Source organism: Sorex araneus, chromosome 8, assembly GCF_027595985.1.
Source record: "Sorex araneus isolate mSorAra2 chromosome 8, mSorAra2.pri, whole genome shotgun sequence".
NCBI classification, from domain to species: Eukaryota; Metazoa; Chordata; class Mammalia; order Eulipotyphla; family Soricidae; genus Sorex; species Sorex araneus.
In genome coordinates, this window is record NC_073309.1 from 31,826,854 (window position 1) to 31,845,330 (window position 18,477).

At 42.5% G+C, this 18,477-nt stretch overlaps 1 protein-coding gene across 1 annotated transcript in view; it reads right to left on the bottom strand.

Moving 5' to 3' along the window:
* LONP2 (lon peptidase 2, peroxisomal) overlaps positions 1-16,039 on the bottom strand; it is a 100,037-nt gene extending 83,998 nt beyond the window's left edge. Inside the window, exons 1-4 of the mRNA XM_004600685.2 lie at positions 15,697-16,039; positions 7,279-7,513; positions 5,591-5,722; positions 3,230-3,352 (exon numbers count right to left, since the gene is read on the bottom strand). Coding sequence (XP_004600742.1) covers positions 3,230-3,352; positions 5,591-5,722; positions 7,279-7,513; positions 15,697-15,929 — 723 coding nt within the window. The 5' untranslated portion in view covers positions 15,930-16,039. The remainder of the gene's footprint in view (positions 1-3,229; positions 3,353-5,590; positions 5,723-7,278; positions 7,514-15,696) is intronic.
* Positions 16,040-18,477: the final 2,438 nt, after the last annotated feature.

Here is an 18,477-nt window from a genome sequence, read left to right on the forward strand (position 1 = left end):
TGTGTATGCCCCAACCCCCTGATGCGGTGGAGATTTAACTAGGCTGTAAGAGTGGGTTGGGGGCCAGATCCACGGGGCCAGATCCACAGGGCCAGATCCACGGGGCCAGATCCATGGGGGCCAGATCCACAGATCGAGAGAGAGACCGAGAGCCGGGAGAGAGGCAGAGAGAGAGAGAGAGAATGAAGTAGGATGGGGGAGAAAGAAGCAGGAGGAGAATCAGAGGAGAATGGAGATGGACATGAAATAAACCGATCGAGCAACCAGTTTGGCCTTCTTCCTTCCTTCGCCTGCCTCGCCGCCTGCGCGCCCTTTCTTTTTCTTTTTATTTTTATACACATGGTAATATCTCTCCAGCCCTGTAAAGCTAATTTAAAAAATTTTTATTAAAGCACTGTGATTAACAAAGCCATTCACAGTTGAGCTTTAGGCATATGATATTTCTAATATTTCAGGATCAATTCTACCGCCAGTGTCAACTTCCCTCCACCAGTGTTCCCATACTCTACCCCCCAACTCCCCCCTCCGCCCTTCCCGCCACCTTGACAGGCACACCGTGAAGTTCAGTGACTGAGTCTGTGCTTTGGAGACATGGCTATATCCTCTTCCACGTCATCAGTATAACTGAAGCCTGGCCCCTGTTCCCCCATTATTCACTGCTGCCCTTACAGTCATTCTGAAGAACGGGCAAAGCAATGACCATACTCATTGACAGTAATCTGCGGTTTTCCATGTCTACCAGTGCAGGGTGTATGCTGTTTTATCTTTCTGCATCAAATAAATTACTCAACCTATGAGCTGATCTCACTATAATTTTGATTTCTGATGTGTGTTTAACTAGCCTGGTGCCCTAGAAAAGGAAGCAGCAATTAGGTTTCTCCTTTCTCTCTCAACAATTTCCTCATCCTACTTTACTGCTTCCTTCTTCAGTCTCACCAGGGAGACATCCTACATGGTGCTCTTCCCGACAACTTGTTCTCTTTGATCAAAGCATATTTCTGTCACAAATCTCTGCCACTATTCTTAGTCTTTCATTTAATATTCATTAACCTCCAGAGAACTGTCATTTTCACTCCTGTCCACATCAAATATATTTTCCTAATCCTATCTCTGTCCACACATAACAGTAAATCAGCCCAACAGAAACTTCAAGGGAGCAGAGATCATACAGGGAGTAAGGTATTTGCCTGCACACAGCCAGCCAGGTTTGATCTTTGGCACCCAGTCTGCTGGGCCTGTCAGGAGTGACTCCTGAGTGCTGAGCCAGGATTAAACCCTGAGCTGCAACTGCACAGTCAGATGTGGCCCAAAAGTCAAGGGGAAAAAAAAAAAAGGACTTCAGACAGATCCCATCATCTTCATAACTGTATGATAATGAGGATATTATAAATCAACAGAGCACAGAAAGATTACTTGATAGTGCCAACTGGGTCAAAAGTTATTGGGTTGAAAAAATACAATCACTGTCTCCATATTATTAACAGAGGAAAGATGGAGTACATGGGTTACAGTGTTAGATACATTTTAAAAATCTGAAGTTGAACTAAAACACTGGAGGACAGTGGGCTTTCAGTTTACACCTCAGGAAAAGACTAACAATTTGACTAAAGGGAAAAACTGAAACTTATGTGTTAAAAACAAAAAAAGAGATGCCAAATTGTGGAACAACACACAGAGACACATCAGGATAGTTCTTTTTAACAACTAGAGTTTCAGCCCCAGCCATTCTCAGTGCCCAGAGCTGCTCTTGCCCAACTGCCAGTGCAGGCCTGACGTTTTCCTCTTTTTTTTTTTGCTTTTTGGGTCACACCTGGTGATGCACAGGGGTTACTCCTGGCTCTGCACTCAGGAATTACCCCTGGCAGTGCTCAGGGGACCATATGGGATGCTGGGATTCGAACTCGGGTCGGCCGAGTGCAAGGCAAACGCCCTACACGCTGTGCTATCGCTTCAGCCCCCAGGCCTGACGTTTTTGTGCCAGGGCCCAGCAGTGCCCTACTCGGGATCGAACTGAGAGCTTTAGAAGCACTTGCGCCATCTCCCAAACCTCTGGAGTAGGTTTTTGATGACTGCAGTGAAAAACAAACAAACAAACAAACAAACAAAAGACAAGGGCTAGAGAGCTAGTTAAAGGACTGCCTTCATTTGCAGCCAATCCAAATTCCATCCCTGAGAGTGACCCTGAGCCAACAGGGTATGGCCCCAAACCCAATAAAACTTCTTTTATAAAATCATGCTCAAATGTACTCCTCACAGTTATCTGCTATATTTTTTTCTTTTATACTGAATCACTATAAGATACACAGTTACAAAATTGCTCATGACTGCGTCTCAGTCATACAATGTTCCAACACTCTCTCCCTTCACCAGGGCACATTCCCCCCCTAGCCCCCCCAATGTCCGCAGTTTCCCTCTCGCCACACCACTGACCCCCTCAGTCTGTCTCTGTGGCAGGTACTTTTCTCTTTTCTGTTTCTCTGTCTGTCTTTCTGTCTCTGTCTCTCTCTCCCTCCCTGCTTCTTTTAGGCACTGTGGTTTGCAATACTGTTACTGAACAGGTACCATGTACATCACTTTACCTTCTTTCAGCACAGTTGGTTTTTATTTTTTAATGTAGTGTATACTGAAAACAAACAAACCAGCCCCCCCCCCAAAATAAGTGATGGTTTAGTAAGATATCTTACTAAAATAAAAATAGAGAAAACATTCTTTTTTTTGGAAAGTATAAGTACTGGGAGGATTCCGCTACAGAAGTCTCTGGATTAGATCCCCAGCACTAATTTCCTTCCTTCCTTCCTTCCTTCCTTCCTTCCTTCCTTCCTTCCTTCCTTCCTTCCTTCCTTCCTTCCTTCCTTCCTTCCTTCCTTCCTTCCTCCCTCCCTCCCTCCCTCCCTCCCTCCCTCCCTCCCTCCCTCCCTCCCTCCCTCCCTCCCTCCCTCCCTCCCTCCCTCCCTCCCCTTGGAGCAATGGCTCAAAATGGACCATAAGCAGGAGTCCTGGGTTCAACCCCTGGCACCACAATGTCCCACCAAGCACCACAGGGAGGGCTCCTGAACACTTTAATGGTAAGAAGACAATAACGTTTATCTTCTTTACTCTTTTCTTTGTAGTTTCCCCCACTTTTACCACCCCTTCACCCCCATTTTTCTTAAGAAACCAAACCTTGGATTTTACATTGATACAAACAAATGGAAACATAAAGCAATGTACTACTTAGAGAAATATTTACTCGTTTGTCATCATCTTGCTTGTGTTTTCTGGTTTTCTGAAGCAATTTCAAGCCTTCAATCTGTCTGACAAGCAGTGGTATGGTCATCTTAAACCGCTCCTCAAGACTCACAGCATCTAAAATCTAAGGAAACATGAGTTAATCCTTTGCCCCCAGAAACACAAAGCAGTCAGTCTCAACTGAAACTGCTAACAGAAAACATAAACTCCTAACAGTACTCACAGATACACTATAGCGAACAGCTAAATTAACTAAACTGAATAAGTAATGTTGTCTGGCATGAATATCAAAATCCTAACAAGAAAACAGGTATTTTGAGTTTCCATTTAAAAAAAAAACAAAACACTGTGGGGTTCATGCCCACTTCAATCAGCTTAATCAATGGCTGAATAGCAGGACTCCTACATTTATATAAAAAAATAATAAGTAAAATGCTGTTTCAAGATAGTAAGAACAAACGTGCTGCTTTACTTCCTCTTTCTGGGAATGACTCGCTTCATTGCATATTAGGTCTAAATAAACTGTAAGTTAAAAGGCTATATTTTTACATACAGAGTTTCTCACCAGGTGACATATCACCCTTTGTCACCCCCAGGATGGTCCATGGGAGCCAACAGGTAAAAACCATGTAAAGAGGGGCCCATGGAATAGGGGCCAACAAGTGGGACGGGATGCCCAGGAAAAAAAACAAGGTCAGGAGGCACTCATCAGAAAAGGGTAGAGAAACACACCACCAGAGTAGGAGCATTCATAGCCAATATCCAAGTATTTCATTTGATTAACTAATGCCCTCCGTCCCCTCAATAAGACACAAGCGCTAACGTCCCGGAAATCAGGTTTCTCTTTAGTTCTAGTCTCTTTTATTCCTACCAGTTGTAAAAAAATTCTTATGTTTATACTAACCTGTTTTGAATAGTCGGACTTATTTTTATAGTAGCTGGATTTAAGTACTAAACCGACCAACCATTTCAATAGAAATGTAAGTGTTTTATAAGTATCCAATAAAGCTTGCTTTGAAAATACTATAAAAGAAAGTGTGCAAGGAAACTTTTGAGATTAAATGTCAGACAATTTTAATATTCTGCACTTGGCTAATTCTTCAAGTGCTTTTTCTTTTTTAAGTGTAAAAGATGTTTCCATATATGTAACACTTTAAAGCTTATTTAAGGTGAAAACAATTTAATTTATAGGTTGTGATTCTTTCCTGTTCACTTCCTCTAAAATTTGAATCCTGATCTTCAGGAAAAGATTTTAAAAAAGCTAAAATGTCTTGGGGCTAGAGCAATAGCACAGCAGATAGGGCGTTTGTCTTGCACGTGGCCGACCCGGGTTCGATTCCCAGCATCCCATATGGTCCCCTGAGCACCACCAGGAGTAATTCCTGAGTGCAAACCCAGGAGTAACCCCTGTGCATTGCCAGGTATGACCCAAAAAGCAAAAAAAAAAAAGCAGCATGAAAAAATTATATTAAAGTGAAGGGTGAAGATCCCATTTTATGCCAAGGGCCATCTGAATATTGACTCACAATCCTGGAAGACATGAGAGGTATGTCTCATGCTAAGACATCAAGAGAGGCATGAGGCATGTGTATGTGTACCATCATGTGGGGGCCGGACCACAGGATTCTGCAGGCCTGGTACAATCCTCAGGCCAGATATTCTCTGTTCCTCTTAAAATTAGCCCATACTTCAAGCAAATGTTACAGCAACAAACCTTTTCAGTACCAAAATATAAAAATCAATAAAAAGTAGTGATCAGAACTGGAGGATAGTACAGTAGGTAAAGTGCTTGTCTTGAATCCCAGTAACTCTGATTCAAATCCCCAACACTATATATATAGGTCCCTGAGTAATGCCCAGGGTCACTCCCAAACACAGCACCGAAAATTGGCCCAGAGCATCACTGGATGTGACCCTAGAGCTAAATCAAACAAAAATGATCATAATAATATTTATTTATGTTATTTTTTTATTTATCTCACCTGCAAGGCAGAGCCTGGCAAGCTAACCGTGGTATATTCAATATGCCAAAAACAGTAACAAGTCTCACGATGGAGACATTACTGGTGCCCGCTTGAGCAAACCGATGAGCAATGGGATGACAGTAACAGTGATTTTTTTATTATTCTGGCTTAACTTTTTCCATAAGCTGAATAACAACTAGCACTGACTATGTAAATTAAAGTGTTGCATACAGATAACAGTAAAACACTGTCTTTTAAAAGTCAATTTAAGGGTAAAAGCACTATATCCCTTCTGAGAGTCTCAAATCTCTTACTTGAGGGGCAACATTTACTACCTATATTCAAATTAAAAAGTGACAGGGCAAAAACAGCATTCAAGAAGAGATACTGCACAATACCTGAAGCTTCTCTTTGTTGGATGTTCGGATAATGGAGGTCAGAATATCAGGTAAAGCTTCTCTTGGTAGACTGTCTAAAAGACGTCTCAATTTAGCAACTGCAGGGACAGACATGTCTAACATTTCAACCAACTAAAAGAGAAAAAAACATTTTTAATGACACCCATCTTACATTATGTACGAATTGAAAAAAAATTAGACTTCAATATAGGTTTATGGTCTGGGCATTTTTTTCTTTTTTAAAATATTTCATTGCCCCTCCTCTCCAAAAGGCTTTTAAAAATTAAATTTATAGAAAAGTTACAACAGTACAAAAAATTCCTATAAAAAACCCTAAACTCACCAATTATTAACATTTGGCAATATTTGTTTTCTCTCTTTATACATACAGCTATGTGCGCGTGTGCGTGCACACACACACACACACACACACACACACACAAACACACAGATTCTGAACCTTGTTCTTTTTTTTTTTTTTTACTTTAAACACTGTGGTTTACAAAGTTGCCCACCCACCATCAGAGCAACTTTCCTTCTACCCTGTTCCCATTTTCCCAACCACCCCCCACGCCTGCCCCCTCAGCAGGCATAAGATAACTTATTTTATATTATTTGTTATAACTAAATATCTAGTGAAATTATCAAAAAATACTACAGTAAAAGGAAATTTGTGAAAATCGCTATATCTCACCATGGAGTCATTAAGTCCCCTTCTCCATCCCTACCTCAGGCCATCAGGGCTTTCTTTCTTTATTTAAATATTATTGAATCACCGTGAGATAGTTACAAGCTTTCATGTTTGGGTTACAATCACACAATGATCAAACACCCATCCCCTCCACCAATGCACATTCCCCACCACCAATATCCCCGGTATACCCCTACTTTCCCACCCTCCCACTGCCTCCATGGCAAACAATATTCCCCATACTCTCTCTCTACTTTTGGGCACTATGGTTTGCAATGGAGATAACTGAGAGGTTATCATGCTTGCTCCTTTATCTACTTTTGGCACACATCTCCCATCCCGACCTATTCCTCCAACCATCAATTTCTTAGTGATCCCTTCTCTATTCCAGCTGTCTTCTTCCTCCCTCCCAACCTGATTTCTGAACCAGTATAACAAGCAATTTGATGCTTATCCTCTTACAATAGCTTCCGTGTAGAGGCTATTTTTAACATCAGATGTGTTTAATAACTAGGTGGCTTACACACACCAAAGTCATGATGAAAGTTCTAGAAATATTCTTTGCAAAAATTCTACAAAGGGGGGCTGGAGCGATAAAACAGCGGGTAGGGCATTTGCCTTGCACATGGCAGACCCAGGTTCAATTCCTAGCATCCCATATGGTCCCCTGAGCACCTCCAAGAGTCATTCCTGAGTGCAGAGCCAGGAGTAAACCCTGTGTGTTGCCGAGTGTGACCCAAAAAGAAAAAAAAAAAATTCTACAACGAGTTGGCTAATATATCCTACAATAATTCTGATACAAACCCAGATACGAACAAATTGAAATTGATACACTATTAAATTTTAAACCTATGGAGTTTGAAATTAAAATATTATAGTGTTAAATCATCTGAACATATTGTCCTAAAATTTCACTATCCAATGCAGTCACCATATCTCAGAGCACAAAAGAAACTGGAGGGAAAAGGATTTTAAGAAAAGAATGAAAGCAACTCACCTGTACTGCATACTTGTAAAACTGTTCCGAGAGTTCTCCTAGCTCTTCCCTCGATTTACAGGTGTTGGGAAATTCCTCCAGACGGTCCAACTGCTCCACCTCAGCAACGGGATAGGGTTTCTCTTTTAAGACCTGCACAATCTGGAACCGGCACAGGCCTGTGATCAGCAAAGTGTAGTGGGGCTTGGGCCAGTTGCTGCCCACCACCTGAACTGCCAGAGCAGCGGTGCCAATTCTGAAAAACATGCAAAACATCAGTGTTACAAGATGCTTCATACGGTAGGCAGAAACTGGCCTGAGAAAGTGCTTTTCTGGAGAAACTCTGTTGTAGGAAAAAAAAAAAAAAGTCAAGCCTAAATGAATTTTCTCTGTTTAGCATGAAGCAATAATTCAGTCACTATTAATAAGCCACGGGGCAAAGAAGACCATGTACTTCTAATTAGCACCTCTTTTAAAAATTACGTAGGAATTCCTAAATGTTTTGATTATTTAAACATGAAAAAGGGCAAAAGTAGAACACAATTACACAGCTTAAATTAAGCTGCCAAGCAGGAATGAGGCAATTAACACCAGAATAAGTATTGGCATTTAACACATTAAAATATAAACATGATGCAAATGAATCTAAGAACCTGTTTAAATACCAGTTTTGCTACTAAGAGCAAACCAGGTTTTATTAAATACAATCAATTTATAAAAATTCTACATATCCTGCTATGACAAACTACCACCACATTCTGAGAATTGCCACATCCATATATACCTCAAAATACTAAACTGCAGCATGCAGAAGACTACACAGTCATGGATTAAAACCTGGTAAAGACCAACACCAATTTTTTTTTATAAGAGACAAAGATCTGCACTTCAAAAAGTTTTCATGCCAGTGATACTCACTAAATATTAGTTGAAAAGCTGGATTTTATTGACTACACCATTCTGAACAAGTCACACATAGAATTAACTCACAAAAAGTCTCATGCAGAACCAACGCCAAAGTTATACAAAATAGAAAAATCAATGTTCAGAAGACACTTCTAACCCCTCAGCTAAATCTTTTTCTTTACTTCCAACCACAGGAAAAACTTCTCAGAAAAGAAATTGGAATAAAAATGACTAGAACTCTAAATGTCCTGGGAAAACGGCACTTGCCCATCTCAGACATACTGAGTCACACAAACAGCACGTGGATACTTTATTAGACTGCCTTACTTACATCTAATTAATGCTTGATTGTAGTGGCATCATTCTGCCATGCACACTTCACAATATAAACTATGCACATCTTTCCTCATCACCTACATAAGGGCATAAAATTCAAGCAAGTTCCACCAAATTTAGAAAGACAAACACCTTAGGGAAAAAAATACAAATTTTCAGAACTTGAAATGATTTCACAATTATACAGTATTTTGAGTTGCACTGTGGCTGCTTTCCTTCATCCAAGTTATACTCCATTTCCTGAAAACCAATTCAGGTTGCCTAAGAAAAGTTGGCCATCCCCAAAAGACAAGGGAATAATTAAGACCATAATTCACTGTTAAGGATATTAAACAATGTATCAAGTAGAAAGTGTTCTGTCTACAAGAAATATCAACAGACTGGAAACCGGATACTTGGCCTCAGGGGTTTACAGAGGAGAAACTGAAGAGAAAATAAAGAGAGGGAGGAGACAAATCCAGCCTCCAACTGTGGAGAAACACTTAATTACTTAGGATATATCACTAACTGAAAGTGAGAATAAAATTTTCTTCCAGACCCATACATACTAATCTAACAGTGAAATGAAGATGTACCAAACAGGAGAAACTGACTTGGATTTCCACTATGCCTCTCCTAATGGGACAAAATATAAAAAGGTTTTAAATACGCTGGCTATTCTTACTTTAAATCACCAGTAATTAGGCAAAATGTACCCTTTTTAAAGAAAAGCATGAGCTGTAAAATAATATGCCTAGTGGCATATTTTGGGTGAAAAAGGCCAATGTTTAGCACTATTTTACAAATTCTACTGTATTTAGATTCTATAAATAAAAACTGGTATTATTCAATTAAAGTAATCATTTTCTTCTAAACATGACTTATAGCACATGATTATACCCATTACAACATCTGCCTAATCTCTATTCATCATCTTCATCAATGATGCGGTTCTGCTATTGATAGGTGCTGTTAGGCATTTATTCTTTCCCCTCAGACTCTTCTACACCTTAATACTTAGATTTTTTTTTCCCTTTTTGGGTCACACCCAGTGATGCACAGGGGTCACCCCTGGCTCTGCACTCAGGAATTTTACTCCTGGCGGTGCTCAGGGGACCATATGAGATTCTGGGAATCGAACCTGGGTCGGCCTCGTGCAAGGCCAACGCCCTACCCACTGTGCTCCAGCCCCAATACTTAGATTTTTTAAGTTTGGTTTTAAAAAAAAAAAATTGGCCCACACCTGGTTGTGCTCAGGACTTACTTTGGGCAGGCTCAAGGGACATATATAGGGGCCAGGGTTGGAATTTGGGCAGACCTCATGCAAGACAAACACACTGCCCGCTGGACAAAAGCTCCAGCTCCTGGATATTTTACAGTTCAGAAACTTTTGAACTTGTAACTGAGATCAACTTTCAGAGTTATATTTTATTTTAAATTATTGGGGGGGGAGTTATGCCCCAAGGTATTCAGGGAGTGGGAAGGCTACTGTCATGAATCCGCATCTGAGCAGGACCTGGAGCTTCTCTTTGTTGGTTGTTGGGATAACGGAGGTCAGAATATCAGGTAAAGCTTCTCTTGGTAGACTGTCTAAAAGACGTCTTAATTTAGCAACTGCAGGGACAGACATGTCTAACATTTCAACCAACTAAAAGAGAAAAAAACATTTTTAATGACATCCATCTAACATTATGTGTGAATTGAAAAAAAAAAAAATTAGAAGCCTGGCCTTCAAGCACGCAAAGCATGCACTCTAGCCCCGGAAGATATCTCCCTAGTCCCCTGAGATACAGTAAACCAAAATCTGGCTACAAGGAGTACGATACGGATCATTTGGAAACTGACTGAGATAATGGAAGAGTTCCCAAAATATTTGAGATTGATCAAATGTAGTGGTAGAAAAACCTCTAGGTGCAGGAAAGAAGCAGTTTTCCAAGATGACAGTTCTATGTAATATCTAAACTGTGGCCGGTCTATATGCCAAATACTTTTTCTTCTTTTTTAAAAAAAAACGTTAGAGCTCTCTATGTTTCTTGGACTCCTCAACCTCTCAAGCCATCTCGACAATGATGTTTCTGCTCTGCCCCTATTCAGATGTCCATTGGTGATATTTCCATGTAAAACTTTTGGAGAGAGTGTGGAGAGAGAGAAGAGAGAGAGAGAGAGAGAGAGAGAGAGAGAGAGAGAGAGAGAGAGAGAGAGAGAGAGAGAGTGGAGAGAGAGAGAGAGAGAGAGAGAGAGAGAGAGAGTGCATCTGCCATAGAGGCAGCAGGCCGAAGGGGGCTATGGTGGGAGGGAAACTGGGGACATTGGTGGTGGGAAATGTACACTGGTGAAGGGACAGGTATTGGAACATTGGATGACTGAAAGCAAATCCTGAACAAAGCTGTAACTGTGTATCTCAAGGTAATTCAATTAAAAAAAAAAAACCCTACTTTTTGTGGAAGAACAATTCCACTAACATATACCTTGCTTTGCAGTTTATAAAACATGCTTATAGGTATCCTTTCACTATGTATCAGCTTTCCCTAGTGTGAAGAAGGCAGCTCTATTTCTTTAGTATAAAATAACTGAGATTTGGAAGGTGAACAAGATTTAGACTGGTAAATGGTAAACATGGTTACACAGATATTAAATAAGAATTGGAGACCTGGAGCTGGAGCGATAGCATAGCGGGGAGGGCATTTGCCTTGCATGCGGCTGACCCGGGTTCGATTCCCAGCACCCCATATGGTCCCCTGAGCACCGCCAGGGGTAATTCCTGAGTGCAGAGCCAGGAGTAACCCCTGTGCATCACTGGGTGTGACCCAAAAAGCAAAAAAAAAAAAAGAATTGGAGACCTGATTGAGTGCCGGGAACCAATGCCTGAACCAATCAGTACAAACTGACCTGTAACTAAGAAACGACTGCTTTTTGGGAAAGGTTGTAGAACAATGCCCAGGGTAACTGCCATCAGGGCCCACATCCAGTTTCATTAAACATTTGCATTCTTTGCCTTTCTCCCATTCTGCCCACTTCCTCATATAATCAATTATAAAAGATTAGCTTAGGAGAAATAAAATTGGAGCTTGCTCCCATTCTTCTTGTGTCTGTCTCATTCTTGTGTGTCTGTCTGTGTCTGTCTCTTTCTTCTTGTGTCTGTCTCCTTTTCACTCCCGCACCCTCTCCCGGCTACCCACGTTGACCAAGTCCCGAGGGATGGGACAATTGAGTTTTATACCAAGTTTTACTCTTTTCCCAAAACAATGGACTGTGGATATATACCTTTGAAAATAAAAATAAAGTTATGGCTTCTAAATAGCTGGGATAGGAGAAAGCACAATCATTATTTGGTATCTAATAGGTACATCCTAAAGACAGTAACAAGAAGTATTTCTATCATAGCTCTGTTAAAAAAGAGAAAGTTACACGTTTCTAGGAACCATCCTCATAGTCTTATCTTGCTGTTACCTGTTTGCCTTCTTGAATATCTGATAATTTTTGGCAAAATTTATCAAGACTAAAAATGATTTAGAAATACAAAGGATTCTATGAGGACAGCTCCAACTTCACCACACAATGTTCCTGAGAGACAGGGACAGAGAGACACAGAGACAGAGACAGAGACAGAGAGAAAGTGGCTGCCATACAAGAGTCAATGTAGATTTAGGAAAATCTAAATGAAGCTATCCAACGTATATCTGCTAACAGATGTAAATGTAAAATGTAAATCTTACTATCATTTGATAATAATGCTGCAAGTCAGAGTAATGAATGATTACTGTTTCACTTTTTTTTTTAGGACAATGTCATTGAAACGAATGTGAAGTTTCAGAGATGAAGAAGCCAAAAACTGGTAAGGGACTGAGAAATAAGCACTATGAGGAAGAGTAGCTATGTCTCCTGGAGAATATAAGGTTGGAGAATATAAAGACTGGATGATCATCCTGAAAAGCTTAAAAGGACATACGCCAATTTATTATTCTTTTCCTAAGAAACAATAAGTCACTAGGAAGCCACTAAAACAGTTAAACAGGGTGCCCCCGAGGTGTTACGGGAGCCAAGTTCTCTACACTGGGGGGTATTCAGAAGCTCTTCCTTGTAAGCTGCCCTGCTTTCGGGCAATATGCCTGCACAATACCAAACAGAACAGCACAGTGCTATTATTTCAAACTGCAAAGGACGTGTAGTAAGTAAACATCTCGCTCTGCCACCTCATGTGGCAAGCAGCACAGGGACAAAGAACTTCAGAGGTTCCTTGAAGACTGGAACAGAATCACCTGGCTGGTGTAAAGGAGACACAGGACAGCAACTGAGTCCCTCATCTTGCCTCTGGGCTACTACTACAATCTGGAAACACAGGTAACTGGGAAAGGGTAGGTCTGAGTATTGAGACAGAGTAATATTAAGGGCAACTCAATATGACACCATTAATGCTTTTTCAAATGTCTTAAAAACATATTTAACGGGAAACAAGACAACGGATCCTAACACCAGCAGAATGAAATGCAGTCTTTCTATACAGGCTCTGCAAGAAGCAAGTGCTTCTAGGATATCTAAATGGTGAGAGGTTGTCGTGTAAAGCTGGAAATCATTTGAAGAATTTTTATTATGTGCATTTTCCTGTTTTTTGTTTTGTTTTATTTTTGTGGGGATTGGTCACACCACTGTGTTCAGGGATACATCATGTGGGGTGGGGAAGGTCGCCCCCCGTCCAAAGTGCTCAGGGGGTCATGTGGGCTGGGAATGGAAATGAGTTTGATGCATGCAAAAATCTACTCCGGCCAGATGGACTGTCTCCCAATTTTATTTTGTGCTTTCTAACTTTAACAACTGATGACCTTAAAATTGCTCTTTATTTAAAATAAGGCAGCTATAAACACCACGGATCAGATTACACATGTTTATTTGTTTGTTTGTTTGTTTTCAAGAAAAATATTTTATTTAAGAGAATAAAAGAACAAAAAGGCAGAAAGCCTCCATAGGTATGAGAAGGGGGTCTTCCTAAGCAGGATTTTTCACACTGCTTATTGGTGTTTACTTCCAGACAGAAAAAGTGAATTATTGTTATTTGGGAGGGATTTACATAAAAGAAGTTAGGAACTTTCCAAAATCTAGTCAGAATAGCCAAAAACAACTATTCAGGCTATAAATATGACTAAATTTACTTTTGAAATCTACAGTACATCCATAGAAATCACCATCAGGCACAAAGATATAAAACAAAGGGGGAAAAAAATCAAATCAAGACCACTCAACAGGCAATTAAGTGTCTAGGCCATGAAAGCAAAGAGTATGGCAAAGGGGCTGGAGCAATAGTACAGAGGGTAGTGTTTTGCTTGCACCTGGCTGACTTGGGTTTATCACCTGTAGCCCACAGGGTTCCCAGAGCCTGTTAGGAATGATACTTGTGCACAGAGGAAGGAATAGCTCCTGAGCACCTCCAGGTGTGGGCCCCCTCCCTCCACCCCCCCCCCAAAAAAAAGTATGAGAGGAAATATTCAAGAGGCATAGGAATGGGGTCAAGTGTAGGAAAACAAGAAACCAACAGTTACGTGCAAACACCAAAACAGATCAGTGGAAAACCAAAATTTTTCATCCTATGGACTAAGAGCAACTCCTAGGACTTTTTCATTTATTTTACTTTCAGGAAGGTCTCCTTTTAAGAATATGGGGAAAAAATGGGGCTGGGAAGATAGTTCTAAGGGGCTGGACTCATCTCATCGTGAGCATTAGATTGCAGCCCACATGATACTCCAGGCCAAACACTCCCTGAACACTGCACCCTACCCCACCAAAAATAATCTGAAACGAGCTATAGGCTTCTACTAAAAATAGAGTCACAAGATTTTAGATTATAAGAAAGTATTCCAGGCTGGAGAGGTAGTACCAGGGTAGGGAGATTGCTCTGCACGTGGCAGGGCTGCGTGGCACGTCTTCCCAAATCCTCCCCAAATCTACTGTCAGGATCCACCACCTTTTAAATAAAGGAACTGCATGCAAATGACGGTACTAAACTGAAAATGTCTCAAGAATTCAGGACATCAAGGCAGGGTCTTGGAGGTGAAGCTGAAGACAATAATGGCAATTTTGGACAGTATATTATATCCTAGCATCTTCCAACAGAAAAATGCTAGCCACATATGAGATTTTAGTAGCCACATTATAAAGTAAAAAATAGGTAAACTGTTTACGTTTAATTTAGCCCCAAATAGCCAAAATATTACCATCATTCAACACTCAATCTTTATAAAATTTATTAATCAGGGGCTGGAGCGATAGCACAGCGGGTAGGGCGTTTTCCGTGTACAAGGCCAACCCGGGTTCGATTCCCTGCATCCCATATTGTCCCCCAAGCACTGGCAGGAGTAATTTCTGAGTGCAATGCCAGGAGTAACCCCTGAGCATTGCTGGGTGTGACCCAAAAAGCAAAAAGAAAAAAAAATTCAAAACCTAGCCTTTTCAGTGTGTAGCACATTTAGGGTGAGGGGGCAGCCTGGTCTTCGCAGGACTGAAGGGTTTCCTGGGCCAGGCAGTCCTGCACACCTGATCAAGCGGCCTCCCGCCTATCTCGGTTTGCAGGGGCCGCGGTTCCTGCAGGTAGCCACGGGAGGGCACCGGCTGCGGCAAACACAGGTCCCAGTCAAACTGCTGCAAGCGGGATGCAGTTAAGCGCACGGTTGCACTTAATCTAACACGCCTACATTTATGTATCTTACGCTTATTGTTAGCTGCTGGGATGCAGAGGTGAAGTCCCCTCGGCCAACATCACACAACCCGCAGCACGTTATTGTGCCGGGGCCAGCCAGGAAAGTTCCAGAAGAGGAGACTTATGAGGACTCTTAAGAAAACAAGGACGCAGAGGGTGGAAAGCAAAGGCCCTGGGTGGTGCAGCACCGCCACTGTCCAGGACCAGAGGGCAGTGAAGGCCGAAGGAGGCCGGGAAGGACCTGCAGGAGGCCAAGGCCAGCGGCCGGGAGGCGGGGCTGGACACTCAGAGAAGACAGGCTGGCCTGCAGGGTGGGGAGGAGGAATGCAGATCCTCAGGGTTTGGGGCCGCTCTCCGGGTGCAGATGGCACTGGTCCATCCTGTATCGCCCGGGGTCCATCAGTTTCTCCACGCCCGCCCCTCCTCCCCGGCCCACTGCACTCGAGAGGTGGACGGGGCAGCACCGCGAGGCCGGACTGGTCGGGGCTGGGGCCGGGAGCCGAGGTGGGGGGCGCGGCCGCCCGGCCTACCTGTGCAGCGGCGGCAAGTCCTGCGCGTCGCTGGCGGGGTCGGGCGTGTTGGGGATGACTCCCAGGATGGTGCTCTGCAGCGACGTGCCCTTGAGCAGGCGGCTCCGCACCAGCTGCAGGTTGCGGGCCGAGTCCACGCTGGTGCGCATGGTGGAGCCGGGCAGCAGCACGCCCTCGTTGGTCAGCAGCAGCGGGAGGCGGCTGGGGATCTGGATCGGGCTCACGGACGACATGGCTGAGCTGAGGGTGGAGGGGGATCGTCCCCAGGGGATCGCGACCCTCAGCTCAGCCCGGCCGGCCGCTACCCGGGCGCTCGGACGCCGCCGCTTCCGGCCCCGCAGGACGGCCCGCCCCTTGGCTGAGTGACAGCTGCGTCGCGCCGCCGCCTACCGAGCGTGCGTCGTAATTTTGCGAAAAGAGGAGCCCCGCGTGCCCAGCGGTGACTTTAGCTTCGTTCCAACCAGGCTGACTTTTCTTCCAGCCTTTCTTTGTTGCTTGGAAGGATGATTCAAGTGTTTAAGTTATACCAACTTGAAATGTTTTAATGTTTCGGTACGATTTTAGGTGTACAAAAGCCTTGCAGAAATAAAGTAGTGACTTCTCTTTTACCTTTTACCCAGTTCCGTTGTCTTACCTTACATAACTAGAGCTCAATTATTAGAGATAACTAGTATTACTGTTACGTCCCTCAAATTTTGCTACTTTCCTCAACGATGGTGATCTAAACCTTAATTTCTTATTGAAAGCATTAGAAGAAGCAGAAGGAAACAAACCTAAGAGCAAGGGGTAGTTAAGGAACATAGGGAATAAATCATATTGCTTTAGAGCCTGACTTACCGGTCCCTCTGGCACCTTGCCTTGGGCACTTTCTGATCTTGGACACTGTCCTTCTGGGTAAGAGTGAAAAAATAACTAGGAAATAAAACAACTCCTTCAGAAAGCCCTTGCCACTAGTTATTTTACTTCAGTGTCCTGGCTCCAGTTTGCACAATTTTGACCTTATGCAAATTGCTCATGTCAAAGTAAGTTTCACCAACAGGAGAATATAGGGCTGGAGGTACTTTTCTTCCTTAATCCTCCCTCACGTTCTGGTCTCCATCCTGATCTAGTGGATGATTTTGCCTCTAATTATAAGAGTCAACCTCTACTTCTACCTCAGAGGATGTGAAAAATCCTGGGAACTTTTCAAGTACTGTCAGAGGAAGTTCTGAGGGGAATTTCTCTGGCCAAGGAACTGGAGGTGTGCCTTGTAGGATTGGAAGGTGACTCAAGCCAACATTGGCCGAATCCTTGTGTGTGTGTGTGTGTGTGTGTGTGTGTGTGTGTGTGTGTGTGTGTTTACTCAAAAGTGTAGCTGCAGCTTGATCCCATCTGAGCCCCTTCGAAGCCAGGGAGGCTCAGCCCCAGGCACACAGCCATAGGCCACAACACTGAGAAATACATTGGGAGAAAGATGTCTCGGATAGGAGCAGAATTTAGAATAAGGCACCCACTTTCCCCAGATGAATGCCACCCTGGTCTGCTAGAGCCTGTTCAGACTGGCTCATGAGAATCAACCGTCAAATTTTCAGGAACTTTGAGAGCCCTGTACTTAATACAGCAGTATTAAATATTAAACCATGTAAACATAAGGCTAAATAAATTACGTCCAAAACTAATACTCAAAACAATGCATGCAATTTATGACTTCTAACTGTTTTGCTACATCTGGCTCACTATGTCCTGATTTTGAGCTTATTTCCATCTGTGGTACTGCATGGTAGAAATAGCATACAAAGATGTCATGCCACCCTGCTCCTCCCAACTCCATAGTCATGTGGATAGCTTGAAATCAGCCATGGTGGTGATATTTAGAGCACACAATTTGCCAAAGACCATACAAATCAAGACTTATTTGGGTTATTTTATTGGTTGTTAAGCTTTAAGAAGTGAGTCCAGGAAATGTTACTGTTGCAGATTAAATCATGCGTGGTGCCTATAGTCATGGTATGGTAAGAAGCGCACACCAAAAATGAGGAAATTTTCTTCTTCTTTGTATTTTAAAATCACCCAAGAAGGTTACTCAGGTTATTGACAAACGAAGATCCAAACAACATACATCTTTGGTGTTCATTTTCCCCTTTTGCTAACAGAAAGCAAAATGCCAACATTCTTTTATTTTGTGGTTGAACCTAGACTTCACCACCCGTTCCAACTGTGGGTCCTTTATGGTCACAAATGTTCTGCAGCAGTGACTACCACAGCCCCTTGCCAGGACTCATGACTTGCAATCTCCATCAGCACCCTCCTCCCCCACCCCTGCACCGGACACCTTGTGTAATGAATAAACTACAGCAGATCACAGACGAACACCCGCAGGGCTTCCTGTTCACTCAGTTTTACCAAGTTTACTTTAATGTGTCTTTGTCCCGAGCTGGTTCACAGTAACAAGAAAATGGCCTTTTCCCCAGAGTTTTAAGCCAGGAGTATAGAGCACCCTCACTGACCATCCATACCTCTTCTCTCTTTTCTCTTTTCCATCTTCACAAAAGGGCCATTTCATCATTGCCTGCAAGTATACCTCGTTGGTCCCATGTCTTGATCGCACTGTCTCTTTTTTTTTTGTTCTATAGGACAATTCCAGAAATGAGTCCACAAAGTTTGGTTATGATTTGATTAAAAGGAGTGGGATATCTGTCCCAGAATGAAAGAAAAGAAATAAGATGCACTTTTCCAAGATAATGTACTGCTCTTCAAGTGTGTTTAGTTAAAGTACAATTTAATATTTGAATGTCAAAAGCT